The 17,233-nt window shown below is 48.6% G+C and overlaps 2 protein-coding genes across 28 annotated transcripts in view; one reads left to right on the top strand and one right to left on the bottom strand.

Moving 5' to 3' along the window:
* The window catches only part of ccdc57 (coiled-coil domain containing 57), a 22,783-nt gene extending 10,975 nt beyond the window's left edge, over nucleotides 1-11,808 (bottom strand). For 6 of the 24 annotated variants that reach the window (XM_078103018.1, XM_078103020.1, XM_078103031.1 and 3 more), the window contains exons 1-8: nucleotides 11,357-11,581; nucleotides 10,540-10,697; nucleotides 6,823-6,945; nucleotides 3,598-3,699; nucleotides 2,884-2,992; nucleotides 1,787-1,885; nucleotides 1,458-1,606; nucleotides 1,322-1,396 (exon numbers count right to left, since the gene is read on the bottom strand). In XM_078103018.1, coding sequence (XP_077959144.1) covers nucleotides 1,322-1,396; nucleotides 1,458-1,606; nucleotides 1,787-1,885; nucleotides 2,884-2,992; nucleotides 3,598-3,699; nucleotides 6,823-6,945; nucleotides 10,540-10,679 — 797 coding nt within the window. In that variant the 5' untranslated portion in view covers nucleotides 10,680-10,697; nucleotides 11,357-11,581. Of the gene's footprint in view, nucleotides 1-1,321; nucleotides 1,397-1,457; nucleotides 1,607-1,786; nucleotides 1,886-2,883; nucleotides 2,993-3,597; nucleotides 3,700-6,822; nucleotides 6,946-10,539; nucleotides 10,698-11,342; nucleotides 11,583-11,608 lie in introns of those variants that run through there. The other 18 variants (XM_078103017.1, XM_078103023.1, XM_078103034.1 and 15 more) reach the window with 11 other exon arrangements.
* On the top strand, nucleotides 11,594-17,233 carry slc16a3b (solute carrier family 16 member 3b). 4 transcript variants are annotated; one of them, XM_078103041.1, is made up of 6 exons: nucleotides 11,594-11,709; nucleotides 13,959-14,223; nucleotides 14,319-14,462; nucleotides 14,648-15,240; nucleotides 15,357-15,537; nucleotides 16,078-17,233. In XM_078103041.1, exons 2-6 carry the CDS (start codon nucleotides 14,001-14,003, stop codon nucleotides 16,338-16,340), a joined length of 1,404 nt encoding a protein of 467 aa, XP_077959167.1. In that variant the 5' UTR covers nucleotides 11,594-11,709; nucleotides 13,959-14,000; the 3' UTR covers nucleotides 16,341-17,233. The 4 variants fall into 4 exon arrangements, with proteins under 4 accessions (XP_077959167.1, XP_040031802.2, XP_077959170.1 ...); XM_040175868.2 differs by having other exon boundaries at nucleotides 11,621-11,709; nucleotides 13,919-14,223; XM_078103044.1 differs by having other exon boundaries at nucleotides 11,697-11,848.

Raw genomic sequence — 17,233 nt, 5'->3', positions numbered from 1 at the left:
GACAGTGCCACAGGTGGAAGTAATATGGACTGTGTCTCCCTGTTAAAGCAGAGAGCAGGATCCGGAGGCGTGTGACATGGAGAGCAGAGCAACACTCTAAATCCTGCTCACTGCCACTTTGAGAAATAACACTTGCAACGTGTGTCCGTGCGTCCTTAAGAGGAACCCGACGGTGGTAGCACATCACGGCTACAGTGTGTTATTAGATATTAGTTATTACATTAGCATGTTAGATGAAGTGAATGCAATTTGAATCAAACACAAGTTATAGTCATTTAAATCATAAACACTGTTCACATTAACATTCTGTCACAATGTGATGTTAAAACCTGGGGACGGCTGATAGTTGCCTTTATGGATTTCTCCCAATTTTCGCCCCAAAGAGGGTTTTTTGGGAGTTTTTTCACCTGTCAGGTAGTAGATGAGCAACTGAATGTAAGACTGTATTCGATCTTATGATGTAGTGTGATGAACGGTGATCATCAAAGTGTACTAGCTATAAGATGAAGACAAACTCTGCATGCTTTGTTATATTCACTCATTGAGGCATAAAGCCAACTGTATCTACATTGACTGTATTGGAATGTGAGGGACAGAGAAGGTCTCAGGTTACAGCTTTACACCTGGATGTGTCAGGGTTGTGTGGGGCAGGCAGGACTCAAATGCAGGGGGGGGGGGGGCAGGAACGAGGAACATCCAGAACAATTGACAATGACGCAACAAGTGACAGGAGACACACGGCTTAAATACACCAGGGAGGTGCAGGTGATTGGACACAGGTGGAAACAATCAGACAATCACAGAGGACGACAGGACAAGGCAGGAAGTGAAGTTACCCAGAGAGACAAGAAGCAGAAAACTACAAAATAAGACAGGAAATAAAACCACACCGTGACGGGATGTGAAGGGGACAATCCAGGAGGAGACACGTTTGGAGGAGAAGCCATTGACATTCAAAAGACATCTCAGAGTTTTCAAAGGACCAAAGCGGGGAAAGGTTAGAATTCTCCTGCAGCCGCTTTGATAAGTCACTTGGTCCAAGAATTCTCTATTTGGCAAAATATTTCACTGTATTTCCCTTTGTAACTGTATTCCTCATCACTTTGTTTAGTTATTAAATACCTCTAGATTTTTAAATTTCAGCCAGTTGACTTTGATTCATCGTTTCTGTCCGGGACGAGAACCAAGGAGTGCGGCCTCCTCGAGGGCTTTCTGAACCCTTAACACAGCCACATAGTGCCACAGGTTGCGTGTGGATGTGATCCTCCACGTGGGCTCGTACTGTTCAGTAGCTCCGAGTTATTTGTGATCAGTGACTCACTTCTTCATGTGATCTTCCCGCTCTTTCTTCATTTTGGTCTCCATCCATTTCAGCTCGTCCTCAAGATCCTTTATCCTGAGACAGAAGATAGTGAGAAAATGTCCCTGTCACACTCACACACTGTGCAGGAACATACTTGTGGTCCTTGACAGCAGCGAGGTCTTCCATCTGGTGGCGTTTGTGGTGCAGCTGCCTTTGTAGCTGCTGACACAACTCTTCAGAGGCTCTGAGAGCCTCTTTGGACTCACGTTGAGCCTGAAGGTGAGCTTCAGTCTCGGAGACCAGCTTCACACGGACAAGGACACAAACAGACCAATGTGATGACGCCGATGGGTTTGAAGGACCAGCCATGGGAAGATTGAAGGTCCACAGGAAAATCGTACTGTAATAGTCTGTCATACTTATAGTGGAATTCGGTCCAACTTACTATAATTCCTAGAGGGGACACACATGGACTCTTCTCACCTTCAGTTGACAGGACTGCAGCACAGCGCCCATGGACTCCATCTTCAAGCTGAAGTGTTGCTGCTCTGTGAGTCTACAGGCAGAAGCGTCCGTCGTCTCCTGTTGGCCATGTAAAGTAAACCTTCTCATACACATTTAGACTTCCAGTTAATTATTTAATTATTTTCCTAAATCACACTAGAAAGGAGTGAAAGCAGCAGTGTCCGAGGTCAGTAAATGAAGGCTTTAGTCCCACAGACTGACAACATTTAAGTGATGGTTTGCTGTTGTTCAGTAGCTCAACAGGACGAGGTCATAACATCTAACAGGTAAGAATACATGAGTCATTGGTCCTTTCCAGCTGAGCTCCCCTCTTCATTCTGAGGACAACGATGAATATTTGAGTTATCATCACAGCAACATGGACGACATCTATTTAAATACACACACGGGAGGACAAGAGACACAGAGACACGCTGCAGGAGGCTATTTAAGGAGAGAACGCGTCATTCCGGCTGTGTGCTTCGCTTAAAGAATGAACTCTGTCTGATTCCATTTTCACAGTCAGCAAGCGGAGGACTGAGCGGGTGTCCACGTCCCACATGGCTTTATTCTTTAGCCGTGGTCGAGGACAGGCAGCTTTGCTACACAACGACAGGAAGGCATTGGTACAAAAGGAAAAGTGCTGGCAACAAACAACACAGAAGGTTCACAGGGGGGAGGAGTCAGCGGGACGCAGGGGGACACAGCTGGACACACAGCTGGACATGAGGATTGTCAAAGTAAAACAGGAAACGATGGAGACTGAGATAACTACAAAGGTACTCCACTTCCTGGACGGGTTCAAGAGTAGAGGAGGACCAGCAGCTCAGACTTCATCAAGGGACCTGCTGTAAACTTTGACCCCAAGGAGACACACACACACACGCACACGCACACACACACACAGCCGCTGTCTCTGGGTCATGGTAAAGGTCTGAATGTGTGCACGACGTATAGAGTTACTGTTTGTCCTCAAACATACTCACCCATGTTGATCGTTACATTACATGATACACAAGCGTGTTATATATAGACACGGGACATTCACAGGGATGAAAGCGTGTGTGTGTCCTCACCTGTCTCTGCAGGCTCAGCTCTCCCTCCACCTCTTGTATTCTGCACTGCAAATCCCGTTTCATCCTTTCGTGCTCCTCTGTTAGCCTTTGAGATTCTGCAGCCGCAGAGCTACATGCAGCACACACACACGACGACAGCGGTACATGGACTGAACTTGAACAGCGTCTTTCTAGTCTTCTGACCACTCAAAGCGCTTTAACACTACATTACATCATTCACACACTGATGACAGGAGAACCACACACAGTGACACCTGCCATCAGTCACTAACATCCACACACTGTAGTCGCAGCTACAGGAGCCATGTTGGTTAAGTGTCTTGCCCAAGGACACATGGACGTGACGGGAGGAAAGCTCCCGATCGTTTTAGAGGTCGGATCATTGATGAAAGGCGTTTGTCGGGAGACGACCTTTTCCTGCCTGTTTGTCACATTTAAGAGTTCCATGAGCACTAAAGGAAGAAACACGCCTCCTGCAGCCGCGGACGCGACGCCTCCACCTGTAGTAACGGTAAAATATGGTTGCTCATGTCCTTATTCCATGTTCTAGTTCAGACAAACTAACATTACTTAGGACGGAGCGTTTTCATGTTACTGAAGATTCAATATCAACATGCTAACTCTTCGTAGCCGTGCTGCGCGTCCACAGACGTGGGCGGTGGAGTTGGAGGCTGCTCTCATGCGCATGAAGGTGGGTTCCTCCCTCCGACTCACCGCTGCTGCTCGTCCAGCTGCTGCTGCGTCTCCACAGCGTCTCTGTCTCTCTGCTTCTCCAGCTGAAGGACGAGGACACGGAGGCTCTTCAGCTCCCGCTGCCTGCACAGGACACCAGGACGTCCTTATCAGTCTAAATATAACACCATCAACCAACACCGAGTAATAGTCTGTTAATGATGGTGACAGTAATAACGATGAGTACATTTCTTCCTATTCCTAATCCTACTTATCGGATCGATCCCAGTTTGTGCTTGTAAACGGTGAATCCTCAAAGACCACCAATGTTGGTCACGGAGTCCCACAAGGTTCTGTACTTGGACCGATTTTATTTACCCTCTATATGCTTCCTTTGGGCGATCTTATCAGGAAACACCACATAAACCTCCATTGTTATGCAGACGATACTCAACTGTATCTGTCGATCAAGCCAGAAGAGACAGACCAGCTAGTTAGACTTCAAGAATGTCTTGGAGACATCAAAACTTGGATGACCGACAACTTCCTAATGCTAAACTCAGAAAAAACAGAAGTTATCCTGATAGGCCCAGAGCGCCTTCGAAGCCAGCTGTCACGTGATACAGTTTTTATGGATGGAATTGCTCTGGTACCCAGCAGCACCGTCAGGAATCTGGGAGTTCTTTTCAACCAGGATATGGCCTTCAACTCGCATATAAAGAAGACTTCAAGGACTGCCTATTTCCATCTACGTAACATATCAAAAATCAGGAACTTCCTGTCTCAAAGTGATGCAGAAAAATTAGTTCATGCGTTTGTCACTTCCAGACTGGACTACTGTAATTCTTTGTTATCAGGCTGCTCTTGTAAATCTCTTAAGCCTCTCCAGTAGATTCAGAATGCTGCAGCACGTGTATTAACAAGAACTAAGAAAAGGGATCATATCACTCCTGTATTAACTTCTCTGCACTGGCTCCCTGTTAAATCAAGAATAGATTTTAAGGTACTTCTCCTCACCTACAAGGCACTTGCTGGTGAGGCACCGTCGTATCTTAATGAGCTTGTAACACCTTATTGCCCTACAAGGCAGCTGCGCTCCATAGATGCTGGGTTACTTGTTGTTCCTATGGTTTTAAAAAGTAGGCTGGGGGCCAGAGCCTTCAGTTATCAAGCTCCTCTTTTGTGAAACCAGGTTCCACTTTCAGTCCGGGGGGCAGATTCGGTCAGCTCTTTTAAAGTAAAACTTAAAACGTTCCTCTTTGATTCTGCCTATAGTTAGGGCTGGCTCAGGTTAGCCCGGACCAGCCCTTAGTTAAGCTGCTATAGGCTTAGACTGCCGGGGGACTTCTTAGGACACACCGAGCTCCTCTCTCACGCTCTCGTTCTACCATAATTCACGTTTTATTAATGCACATGACTAATTCAGCTTCTTTCCGGGAGGTTTTTTTGTGCTTTCTCCCCTAGCAGGTCTCCGTAGATCGTGGTTCCTTCTGGACCCTGGTCCTGACACCTGCCGTGGCCCTGCTGACGCCTGCTGCTGCCATCATCATCATCATCGTCATCATCATCATTATTTTAGATATTAATCATATTACTGTACTCGTAAACCAACATTACCTTCTGCTAAAGTCTCTGTGCTCTCCCTCCCCACAGGCTTCTGTGGATGGTGGTTCTATGTGACGGTGGTTCTATCTGATGGTGGTTCTATCTGATGGTGGTTCTATCTGATGGTGGTTCTATCTGATGGTGGTTCTATGTGACGGTGGTTCTATCTGATGGTGGTTCTATGTGATGGTGGTTCTATGTGATGGTGGTTCTATCTGATGGTGGTTCTATCTGATGGTGGTTCTATCTGATGGTGGTTCTATGTGATGGTGGTTCTATGTGACGGTGGTTCTATGTGACGGTGGTTCTATCTGATGGTGGTTCTATGTGATGGTGGTTCTATGTGATGGTGGTTCTATCTGATGGTGGTTGTATGTGATGGTGGTTGTATGTGATGGTGGTTCTATGTGATGGTGGTTCTATGTGATGGTGGTTGTATGTGATGGTGGTTCTATGTGATGGTGGTTCTATGTGATGGTGGTTCTATGTGATGGTGGTTCTATCTGATGGTGGTTCTATGTGATGGTGGTTGTATGTGATGGTGGTTCTATGTGATGGTGGTTCTATGTGATGGTGGTTGTATGTGATGGTGGTTGTATGTGATGGTGGTTCTATGTGATGGTGGTTCTATGTGACGGTGGTTCTATCTGATGGTGGTTCTATGTGATGGTGGTTGTATGTGATGGTGGTTCTATGTGATGGTGGTTCTATGTGATGGTGGTTGTATGTGATGGTGGTTCTATGTGATGGTGGTTCCATCTGATGGTGGTTCTATGTGATGGTGGTTCTATGTGATGGTGGTTCTATGTGATGGTGGTTCTATGTGGTGGTGGTTGTATGTGATGGTGGTTCTATGTGATGGTGGTTCTATGTGATGGTGGTTCTATGTGATGGTGGCTCTATGTGATGGTGGTGGTCCCTGCAGTGGTCCTGCTGTGCGTCTGGTTTACTACTCACAGTTACTTGAATCATCTCTGTCATATAGTCTCATGTATTATACATTGTTCATTCTGTACACATGACATCATTGTAGTCTGTCCATCAGGAGACGGATCCTCCTCTGACGTTCTCACTAAGGTTTCTTCCCTTTTTTCCCTCTTGTAAGGGTTTTTTCATTGTTTGGGGAGTGTTTCCTGTGCCGATGGAGGGTTTCGGGACAGAGGATGTTGTATGTGTACAGACTGTAAAGCCCTCTGAGGTAAATTTGTAATTTGCGATTATGGGCTCTACAAAATAAAATGAATTGAATTGAATATCTGATCTGCTGATTATCACCTATGAACCACCATGAACCCTCAGGTCTCCTGGGACGGGTCCACTTTCTGTCAGAACTAAACATGCTCCACAAGTCCCAGAAGGCCCCTCAGTCCCTCAGCTCTTTTAAATCCAGATTGAAGGCTTTTCTGTTTGCTGCTGCCTTCAATTGACCGTTTCTGCAGGTCGACATTCTTAAATGACATTTACAATTTGATTGTATTATAGGCTGTATTATTATTATTATTTAAATTCTTTTAACGTCTTTTTATCCTTTTAATGACTTTTTTCTTTTATGTTTCAAAGAACAACCCTTTAGAAGACTAGTTGTGTTCTGCGCCACAGACTAACCTACAGTAACTAGACTAAGCCAGCGGTTTCCCGTGGTCGTGGATTGGGTGGAGATACCTGTCGCTCTCCTCACTCAGAGCTCTGGCCGCCAGCACGTCGGACCTCTCCAGCTCCAGGTCTCGTTCGTCCAGGATGGCGAGGTTGAACTGGAAATCTTCCCTCAGTTTCTGGTAACGTTCTCTGACAAATGAAGCATCACAAAACACTCAAAGAGAGAGATACTAAAGCAGTGACGCCCCGCAGCAGGAGCCCTGATGTGGCCTCTGAATCCCTCGCAAGGCCACTTTAGTAAGACGCACATTATTACGTTGCAGGTCCTTTAGCTGACGCGTTTATCCAAAGCGACTTACGATGCATCTTTAACCCACGGCGTTTACATTTTAGCAATTAGGGGTCAGGTGTCTCGCTCAGGGACACTTCCACTTGGGACATGGAGCAGCCGGGACTCAAACCACCAACCTTGTGCACCGTCGACCCTACACGCGACATATACACATATATGCTGGACAACGGGTACATGTTTTAATGGCGGTTCATTGATTATACAAAATTCTATAATTAATTCAAAAGTAATTTTTTGCCCGCTTTTATTTATGTTAAAAATCTGTTAACGCTGAAGCACTTAAATTACCACATCAAATGAATGAAATCAAATCGAAATGTAAAACCAAAGATATTGGCTGAGTGTTACTTTTTACCACGTCTGTCACAGAAAAACAAGTTACATTATAACAGACACCTTCTGAGCAACAGCGCGTTATACACACATATATATATATATATATATATATATATATGATTTTATCTGTGTTCACCCCATGACGAAACGTAGCACGCTGGGTGAGTCCTGCATGTCACTGTATCTGCACACTCAGTAGAGGTTGGACGGACGGACCAGAGACCTTTAGGTTCAGCTGGTAGATGGACGACGGAGCGTTTCAGTTTTGAAGTCAGAAGTCAAACTTGAAAGGACATTATTGTGATTGAATTAGATTGAGAATTCATTGATTGGTAAAGCAAAGTGAGCAAAATGAAGAGCAGGTAATTGGTGAACCTTCGACTATACTACAAACTTGTACAAGCCATTGGCACGTTAGAACCTGGTCAAGCCCCCTCACACCCACATGTGACGTCACGCTATCTACTAAAGGAAAAACCTTTCCATTAGGAGTAGGAAACGATACCCAAAGCTGATAACATCACAGGCTAACAGCTCAACCCTGACCCCTAACCCGCGCTCAACAAGATCTCTGCCCATGCATGAAGCAGTATCCACTCAATCTAGAGGGAAGCGAGGGCAGTGGGGGGGACAGCGCCCCGCGGCCGGAGCCGTGTCTCAAAGTCGCTAGCCTGCAGCCTTGTAGCCCGCAGCCTTGTAGCCCGCAGCCTTGCAGCCCGCAGCCTTGCAGCCCGCAGCCTTGTAGCCCGCAGCCTTGTAGCCCGCAGCCTTGCAGCCCGCAGCCTTGCAGCCTGCAGCCTTGTAGCCCGCAGCCTTGTAGCCCGCAGCCTTCAGGTCTACCTGGGCTGGTCCTCCATCAACTGCATAGGCTGAACCCAGTGGTCTCTGAAATGGGACGGTCTGTCCTACGGGGCACTTCCTGCCTGCGTCATCAGCTTTACCTCCGCTGCTCCCGTTGCCTAGCAACCTGCTGCTCTAAACAAAAAGCCTTAAAAGCCAAAGAATGACAAAGTACAGAAAAAGAAGATAATCTTCTTAATTCATTACGACGGCGAGATGCTGAGCGGCGCTCAGCGCGTGAGATACGGAGCTGCTTTCAGGGCGCGTCGGAGAAACAAAGCTGTCGTTCTCGCCGAGCGCTTCATGAGATTAAAGAGCGAGAGACGGCGCCCTTTTCTCTACGGTAGCTGAACCATCTTAACGGGGAAATAAGTTATTCTAAAGGCAGCAGAAGATTTAAGGCGTGGATGGCGAGGGGGGCGGCGGGAGCGGACGCACCTCGCAGCATCGATCGGACCCTGAAAGCACCGTCTCCACCTCCCCACACCCCCCCATCCACCCCCATCCACCCGCCCCGACGCCAAAACACGGCCCTGTAATCCATCGTGTTATGCAGGTAGCAGAGCGTGTGAATATGTATCCTGCCTGGTTCATGGATGGGGAGCAGTTTAGTGGGACAGAGGCCCCACGTGTGTGTGTGTGTGTGTGTGTGTGTGTGTGTGTGTGTGTGTGTGTGTGTGTGAGAAAGAGAAAGCACATCAGCTATTGTGGTCCAAAAAAGATAGGAGAAGAGTTTTTTCCATGACGTACACAGAGGAGGGAGTGAGGCTGCTCACATGGAGCACAAGGCTGGGTTCTCTGTGCCAGTTAGTTCGCAGATGAATGAGTTCAGATGAAGTTAAACCCCTTATTAAGAAATAAACCACAACAAATAAAGAACTAGATAAACAATACATGCACAATGAGAAGACACCGTATAGAAGTTGCTGAAACTAAGTCAAAGAAAATCCTGATTTTCTTTGACTTAGTTTCAGCAAACGCAAGCAAGCCCGGGCTCGTAGGTGCCCTCAAGAACAAGCCTGTACGAGTAGTCCGCCGTGAAGCCCAGTGTTTCAGTTTGGGTTTGAGATATCTGCCTCCACCCTAACACAAAGGAGGAGGATGGAATTCAGTTTGTGGTGCTCACAGAATCAAATATGACATTTCAACATTTCAACAGCATGCGATAGCAATGAGTCTGTCCCGACACAATGTCCTGGTTACTCTGGATAATCTACAAGCCTCCATTGTTTTGGGCTGGAGGCCGATATCCCGACACACATTTCAAAACCTGTGTTAATAATCTGCATTCAGAGAGCACTGCATGCAGCTGAGGAAACATTCTTTGACTAGGAGGGTTTTATTCACTGCACAGTGCAGACAGAAGTTATCTCTGACCACACTGACTTCTGCCCATGATAAAATCCATGGTTGAACATGTGGTGTGTGTTGGGGGAAGCACTAGCAACCCTAAACTATCGGCACCTGGACATGTATTAGATGTGAGATCAGAGGGGTTTTGGGTCCTGATTCACAAGCAGTGGATTGTGTCAAATAGTTTCAGTCTGCACAGGAGTTAGTGTTACAGACGGGACTGATGGGAACACACAGGCAATATAAAATACAGTTCAATGGGTTTAAAGACACCCGTCATTTCCATGCACCGATGCATGCTTTTTCTACTTAAGCAGGTGAAACAATTATATTTCTATTTTATAGATGTTTATAACAAAAATTGAGCTTGTCAGTTTTACACCAGAGACAAAACAATCTGTCCACCCTGAGACATCGCAGTGTCTCTCTGCATGGACTCAAGCACCAGCATCAGTGTTTCCCCTAACATTATATTGGGGGGGCACTGACCACAGAGAAGGGATGACTGAAGACGTGTTTGCATAAAACTGATGCGTTGATCAGATGCTGGTTATTAATGATTTTTTATCAAGCAAAAAAGGGCTTATGAAAACACAGAACAGATTTTGGTTTTGCATTGCTGATCAAAAAAGAAAGACTTTTTGGAAGATTGTGATGGGCAATTTTTATCGTTACAATTCTTTTAAAATATAAAAGACTGAATTATTAGCCGCAAAATAATTAATAGATGAAGTGAAAGTGAAAAAGTAATTTTGTTGCAACCTAACAATGTGTACTGGTCCCGTGAAAGCCAGAGACCAGGCTCCATGTGGAAATCCTACATTTTTTAGGAATACTTCCAGCTAAAAGCTGAGGTTCACAGTCATTGTTATTCTGAGGTGAGGTGGACATGAAGCAGGTACCTGAGGGACAAGCACTCCTCCTGAGCCTCACTGAGGGAGCTCTCCAGCTGACGATCCCTTGAAGCCAGGAGCTCCTTCCACTCACGCTCTTTACTGGCCAGCTGGGCCTCCAGTTCTCCCAGTCCACTGTCCATGTGCATGGTGGAAGTGGGATAAGCCTATTAGACACAAATTAGGCCATCAAGCATTGTACTACTTATACTTCCTGTCATCAGAATACACCTCTAACGACAGTGACGCACCACTTCCTGTCAGCATTATACACCTCGAACGTCAGTGACGCACCACTTCCTGTCATCAGTATACACCTCTAACCGCATTGACGCACCACTTCCTGTCAGCATTATACACCTCGAACGTCAGTGACGCACCACTTCCTGTCAGCATTATACACCTCGAACCGCATTGACGCACCACTTCCTGTCAGCATTATACACCTCGAACCGCATTGACGCACCACTTCCTGTCAGCATTATACACCTCGAACCGCATTGACGCACCACTTCCTGTCTTAAGTATACACCTATAGCCATAATGACGCACCACTTCCTGTCTTAAGTATACACCTATAGCCATAATGACGCACCACTTCCTGTCTTAAGTATACACCTATAGCCATAATGACGCACCACTTCCTGTCTTAAGTATACACCTATAGCCATAGTGACGCACCACTTCCTGTCTTAAGTATACACCTATAGCCATAGTGACGCACCACTTCCTGTCAACAGAAACGTTATATACGTTTAGCCACAGTGACGAAACGTTACCATAAAGTCGCATAAATGTAATAATAACTGTACCCACGGTGACGTACCGGCGGCCTCCCTCACATCTCGTTGCTCGTGCTTGTAATGTAACGCTAAAGTTAGTTAACGTTAAATACGTTAAAGAGCGTTAGCTTAGCACTGCCGAGCAGCTGTGTGGGAGCAGACTAAGCACGGGTTGGTTTCAGAAGTCTTCGTACTCTTTAACTCGTAACGTAAACAGATCTCCTTCCTGTGAGTTGAACATGTCGTCAATGGCAACGGTACGTCTGTATAAATGTTCCCCAGCTACAGCGACTTACGCGAGGGTTCCTGCGCGCACCCGTATGATAAACCCGGCAAGGGGCGCGCCCCCGCGGTTATGTAGACGCGCGTGTGAAGGAGGAAGACAGCATCTCAGCAGGTAGGTCCCCGCGCGAGGACTTTGTCTTTTGGATGGATGTTTGCTGTCTGTGTTGGTGCGCGTCGAGCCGCTACAACCTGTTGGAATGCGCGGCGCTCTGAGCAACAGGCAGCGCAGCTGCTGCTGATTAAACACGCAGGTACATTGAGGTATTAAATGGCAGCGTGATGCACGTGTGAGAGGTCCTTATTCTCTGGACGATGTACGTTATGACCGATGGGGTCACCCGCCTCGGTCCTCACAGCCCACCGGGGAGGAGGAGCAGCAGGTGGAGGTGGCGGAGCAGGGCTCGGGTTTGCTCCGGGCTGGCGGTGTATTCATTGGAGGACCGGTCGGTGGACCGCTGTGTGACTGTAAAGCGACACGTGAAATAAAGCAGCAGAGCCCCGGGGGCCGGTGGGGCGTGACGGGTCCAGGTGATGGAGGAGCGCATCCCTCCCCCTCCCCCGGGTCCGCGCGAGGCGCCGGACTGCCTACGTGCGCTCGGCTGCATAGCGGAGCCCGTGACGTCACGATGACTTCTCGGATGGGAGTTCTGGTGTTCTGAGTTCTGGTGTCGCGCAGAAAGTCGCGGAATACGTCGTCCGCGTCCCGGTCTCTCAGCTGTCCCCTACCTATAAGCAGGTTTATTTCTATTTGGCGTCATTGAGCAGAGGACCGGCGGTTTGGTCCCCAGCTGGTGTCCACGGGGACGTGTCCTCTCACTACCCTCAACTCGACTGCTTATGGATCAAAAGGGTCCGGTAGCGCTGCCGTTACATTTAAAGGTCCTTCACGGGTCACAACATTCTAACCAGGTGATTCAGTGGAGTCTCCTTGGAGAGCTGTGTGGGACGGCGTTGTCAGGCAGGGGTCAGATTGTGACCTCTGTGTGTGTCACACAATGCACGACCACTTGCCTTTCATCTGCATGCCAGCGTGTGTGCGTGCAGGCTGGAATGGAAGGGTCTTATTTTAGTGTGGGGGGCGTGGGTGCCCTGACAGAATGCCTGTGGCTCACACTGGGGTCATGAAGGGGGGGTTTGAGGAAGCTGCACAGTAAAATATTCAGCCTTGTAGAACGTGTCCCTGAAGCCTCCAGGAAGTCCAACGACTGCGCTGGACCTTCAGAACTACAACCGCTGACCCTATCGCTGATGATCCAGGGAGTTTCCTGTAGATGTCACGGATAAAGACGGCGTGATTGGCAGGACGTTTGTCAAAAAGAGAGTCGGCCAGTTGTTCACTTCTCTATAGAAAACGGACGCTTGAAGTGAGATGGACCATGTAGAGATGTGATGTGGTGTTTGCTGCTGAAGGTCACGCGTGTTGTTGAATGGGGGGGTTATGGCAGCGTGGTGATGCATCCCATAAGGTCGTCTGAAGGACACGACAGCAAACGTGAAAAACGGACCAGGTGACTGAACGCCGCCTCGAGGGCACTTTCCCGAAGATCACTCCATGGTGGATCCCCCACAGGGCCGTGCTGTTCGTTCAACATGGGGCACCGAGCTGGGGGGTGAAGGTCTAAAACCCGGCTTTACAGAACAAAGGTCAAGCAGGCAGGAATGTCTGGAGCACAGTGTTTACAAACTAACAAAGGAAAGTTTGTCTGTGTGTGTGTGTGTGTGTGTGTGTGTGTGTGTGTGTGTGTGTGTGTGTGTGTGTGTGTGTGTGTGTGTGTGTGTGTGTGTGTGTGTGTGTGTGTGTGTGTGTGTGTGTGTGTGTGTTCACTGAGGGGTCATGTGACCGGTGAGGTACAATCAGGGTGTGCAGGTGGTCACGAACTGACTGCGGTTTGAGGAAATGTAAACGTGTGGCAGGAACACCCACTGCCCCCCCCCCGTGAGCTCAGTCACAGGAAGTGGTGATGTGGTCCGATGTCATCATTTGGGAGAAGGGGGGGGGAACCAGTGTGAGCAACCCTTTTGCATCATGAATATGACGCTGAAGTGTCGTGTGCAGCGCAGTGTTCCACTTAAAGCCGGTCAGCGCGTGAAGGACTTGATGGTGGTGACGGAGCGGTGGGGGGGGTGAGGCTCAGGACGGCCGTCTCGATGAGCTGTTCACATGTTGTCCTCTCAAACCCTTCACTGCACTAACAGAGGAGCTCACGCAGGCCTTCGAGGCCACTTAATGTGTAAATGGTCGTCTGTTGATCTTCTGTGCTTCATGCTTTATTCTGCCTGTGTGTACAAATACATTTGATTTGTGGGTTGTGTAACATCAGCAGCCGAAAGCCCCCCCTGCCGTCTGCCATCTCACCACAGGGTTCAGAGCCACGGACCTCGACATAGCATCCAGAGAGCATCATGGGGGGAGCAGTGGTGGACGATGGACCTCCAGGGGTGAAGGCACCGGACGGCGGCTGGGGTTGGGCGGTGTTGGCCGGCGGCTTCGTCATCACCGGCTTCTCCTACGCTTTCCCCAAGGCCGTCAGCGTCTTCTTCAAGGAGCTGATCCGAGAGTTCGATGTGGGCTACAGTGACACGGCCTGGATCTCCTCCATACTGCTGGCCATGCTGTACGGCACAGGTAGAGCACCATGTGATGCACTGTGTGCGTGTGCGTGTGAGTGTGCGTGTGTGTGTGTGTGTGTGTGTGTGCTCACTGTGGCTGTGGTTCTGCAGGCCCCCTGTGCAGTGTGTTGGTGAACCGGTTCGGCTGCCGACCGGTGATGATGGTTGGAGGCCTCTTTGCCTCGCTGGGAATGATCCTGGCCTCCTTTGCCACCAGCATCATTCACATCTACCTGTGCACTGGAGTCATCACAGGTACACAACACATCAGAGGCCTCCATCAATTCGTACTACTACATTTCTAAATGCGTTTGAGCTTGAAGGCCCACTAGATGTTCTCTGGTCTCATCTCCTGAGCATAATCATGCTGTAAGGTGGGATACATGCTGCATGGACACACACAGTCCTTGACTCGGTGTCAATACCACGTGTCTCCTCAGGTCTGGGTCTGGCGTTGAACTTCCAGCCGTCCCTCATAATGTTGAATCGCTACTTCAGTGAGAGACGTCCTCTGGCCAACGGCCTGGCAGCGGCGGGCAGCCCCGTGGCTCTGTGCTGCCTCTCCCCACTGGGGCAGATTCTCCAGGACAAGTACGGCTGGAGGGGCGGGTTCCTCATTCTGGGAGGCATACTGCTCAACTGCTGTGCCTGCGGGGCCCTCATGAGGCCCCTGCTGCCCCCAAAGAAGCTGGAGGACGGCACCGCCCAGGCTGCCGAGGAGGAGAAGCCCAAGAAGAAGCTGTTGGACTTCAGCGTGTTCAAGGACCGAGGTTTCCTCATCTACACCGTGGCGGCGTCCATCATGGTGCTGGGCCTGTTTGTGCCCCCTGTGTTCGTGGTGAGCTACGCTAAAGGCCTGGGCTACGAGGACACAAAGTCCGCCTTGCTGCTCACCATCTTGGGATTTGTTGACATGTTTGCTCGACCTGCGTCGGGACTCATCGCGGGCTTGAAGTGGGTCCGGCCCAGGACCGTCTACCTGTTCAGCTTCGCTATGCTCTTCAACGGGATCACCGACCTCGTAGGGTCACAGGTACCCGGCAGCACACGCAGGGACATGAGGACATTCTGTCCTCTAGTGGAGATGACAATCAGCGGGTTGCTTTCCTGCCCACCATGCTCAGGAACCCTGTGTTCTTCTCCCTGCAGGCAAAGGACTATACCGGTCTGGTGGTCTTCTGCATCTTCTTCGGTATGTCCTATGGCATGGTGGGCGCGCTGCAGTTCGAGGTCCTCATGACCATCGTAGGGACGGAGAAGTTCTCCAGCGCCATCGGCCTGGTTCTGCTGATGGAAGCGTTTGCCGTACTCCTGGGACCTCCTGGAGCAGGTCAGAGCATGTGTGAGACAGTGGACCTTTGCTCCATGTGTTGATGTTCTTACTGAGGCTGTCAGAAGGTCCTAGATAATAGGACTGCTGTGTGATGAAACCATCACCTCCATCCACTAAAGATACAATAAATGTGTTTGTTATGAGGTGATCTTCAACCTTTTTGCTTTAGTTTATTTGAAATAGTTTCACCTGATTTCAAAAATGTAAATGAAGAACTATTCCATAATGTCTGATTCCAAGTAGCACATCTTTAAACTTCTACTGAAGGTGCTGTTATCAAGCAATGAACGGGCTGCATCGGTCTGCTCTGTCAGGGAATCCAGATGTGTTGGGGTCTTTAGGGGTCTCTCTGCCTACCAGGCGTGCCAGCGACTAACTCACGGACTGAAGCCACCATCTTTATTCCATAACGATGGACACAAATGTCCTCTAACGAACCGTTATCTTCTCTATATTTTCCGACGTGTCTGGTTCTCTTCGTGACTCCGGCTTGTTGGGACCAAGTACTCACACTGATGTGCTCATCCTCTCCACCAGGTCGCCTCCTGGACACCACCCACCAGTACATGCACGTCTTCTTGCTGGCGGGCTGCGAGGTCACGGTGTCGGCCATCGTCATCGCCCTGGGTAACTTCCTCTGCCTCAGCGGGAGAAAGGAGGATCCCGAGGCTAAGATGGAGATGGCGGTCACTACTACAGAGATGGAGGGGCTGAACTGCGTGGTGGAGGAAGATGAAGAGGCGACAATGGGAAAAGAGATGGGAGAAGACTGCGCTCAGAAGGCAGGGGAGGCGGAGTGATCCAAGAGGACCCAAAGAGCACTGGGGAGGGTCTGTGGCGGGGGGGTGTAAACCATCTGGAGGGTCAATATTTATAGCATATAGAAAGAAATCAGGCCAAGGATCGGAGAATGAATGTGGAAGTATAGAGGGATAATTCAGCTAATATAAAGATAATTAAATGAAATAATAAATGTGGAAATGTATGTATAGGCGTGTGTGTTATTTATAATATAAGCATTTTCACTTTTAATCCCAATTGCTTCATGTGAATTGATATAAATGAACAAGCTAAAAATACTTACACAGAGCGCGATATGTATAAAGAATAAACAAAAGTATACAAAGAAATAAATGGAACAATTTCTCCGTACTTCCACATTCAATTTAAGTGTATTTATTTTTATTCTATATATTTCCACACTTCTTTTGATAAGTCTTTCTAAGGAGATGCTCCATGTGGGCCTGTTATTCCTGTCGCCCCATGATGCTCACACACGACACACGCCTCATGCTTGGGTCACGTGATGCCCGTTCAGCACGCGGCCTTCATGGACCGTGAGATAAAAATTGATAACTCATGCTGAAAAAGTGGTTTTAAGAATAGTATTTGAAGGGAAACGGGGGCCTCCAAGATGTTTGTGCGTCTGGACCGACCAACCACGGCTTCCTAAAGGGACGTTCCCTCACCAGCAATGTGAAGCTCCACCACCAGGTGTCACTCATACTTCCGCTGTGGGATACTTGAACCAACATGACATGAGTGCTGATGAATGTATGTCGATGGTCTGCGTACTGCAGTCCCACTGGGACCGGCTGTGCTGTACTGGTGTGATGCCAGTTGCTGTAATCCGTGTGCTTAATGCCTCCTGTACGGTTCAACACTGCAAATAAATACACGTTTTCTGTCTGAA

Source organism: Gasterosteus aculeatus, chromosome 5 (genome assembly GCF_964276395.1).
Source record: "Gasterosteus aculeatus chromosome 5, fGasAcu3.hap1.1, whole genome shotgun sequence".
Classification (NCBI taxonomy): domain Eukaryota; kingdom Metazoa; phylum Chordata; class Actinopteri; order Perciformes; family Gasterosteidae; genus Gasterosteus; species Gasterosteus aculeatus.
The sequence above is the reverse complement of the archived record's forward strand: the minus strand, read 5'-3'. Positions and strand labels throughout refer to the sequence as shown.

Excerpts from the sequence above, each read along its gene's own strand:
- slc16a3b (XM_078103041.1), top strand. The coding sequence starts at position 14,001 with ATGGGGGGAGCAGTGGTGGACGATGGACCTCCAGGGGTGAAGGCACCG. Across the intron at positions 14,224-14,318 it reads GGCCATGCTGTACGGCACAG|GCCCCCTGTGCAGTGTGTTG; the intron begins GTAGAGCACCAT and ends GTGGTTCTGCAG. Across the intron at positions 15,241-15,356 it reads CCGACCTCGTAGGGTCACAG|GCAAAGGACTATACCGGTCT; the intron begins GTACCCGGCAGC and ends TTCTCCCTGCAG.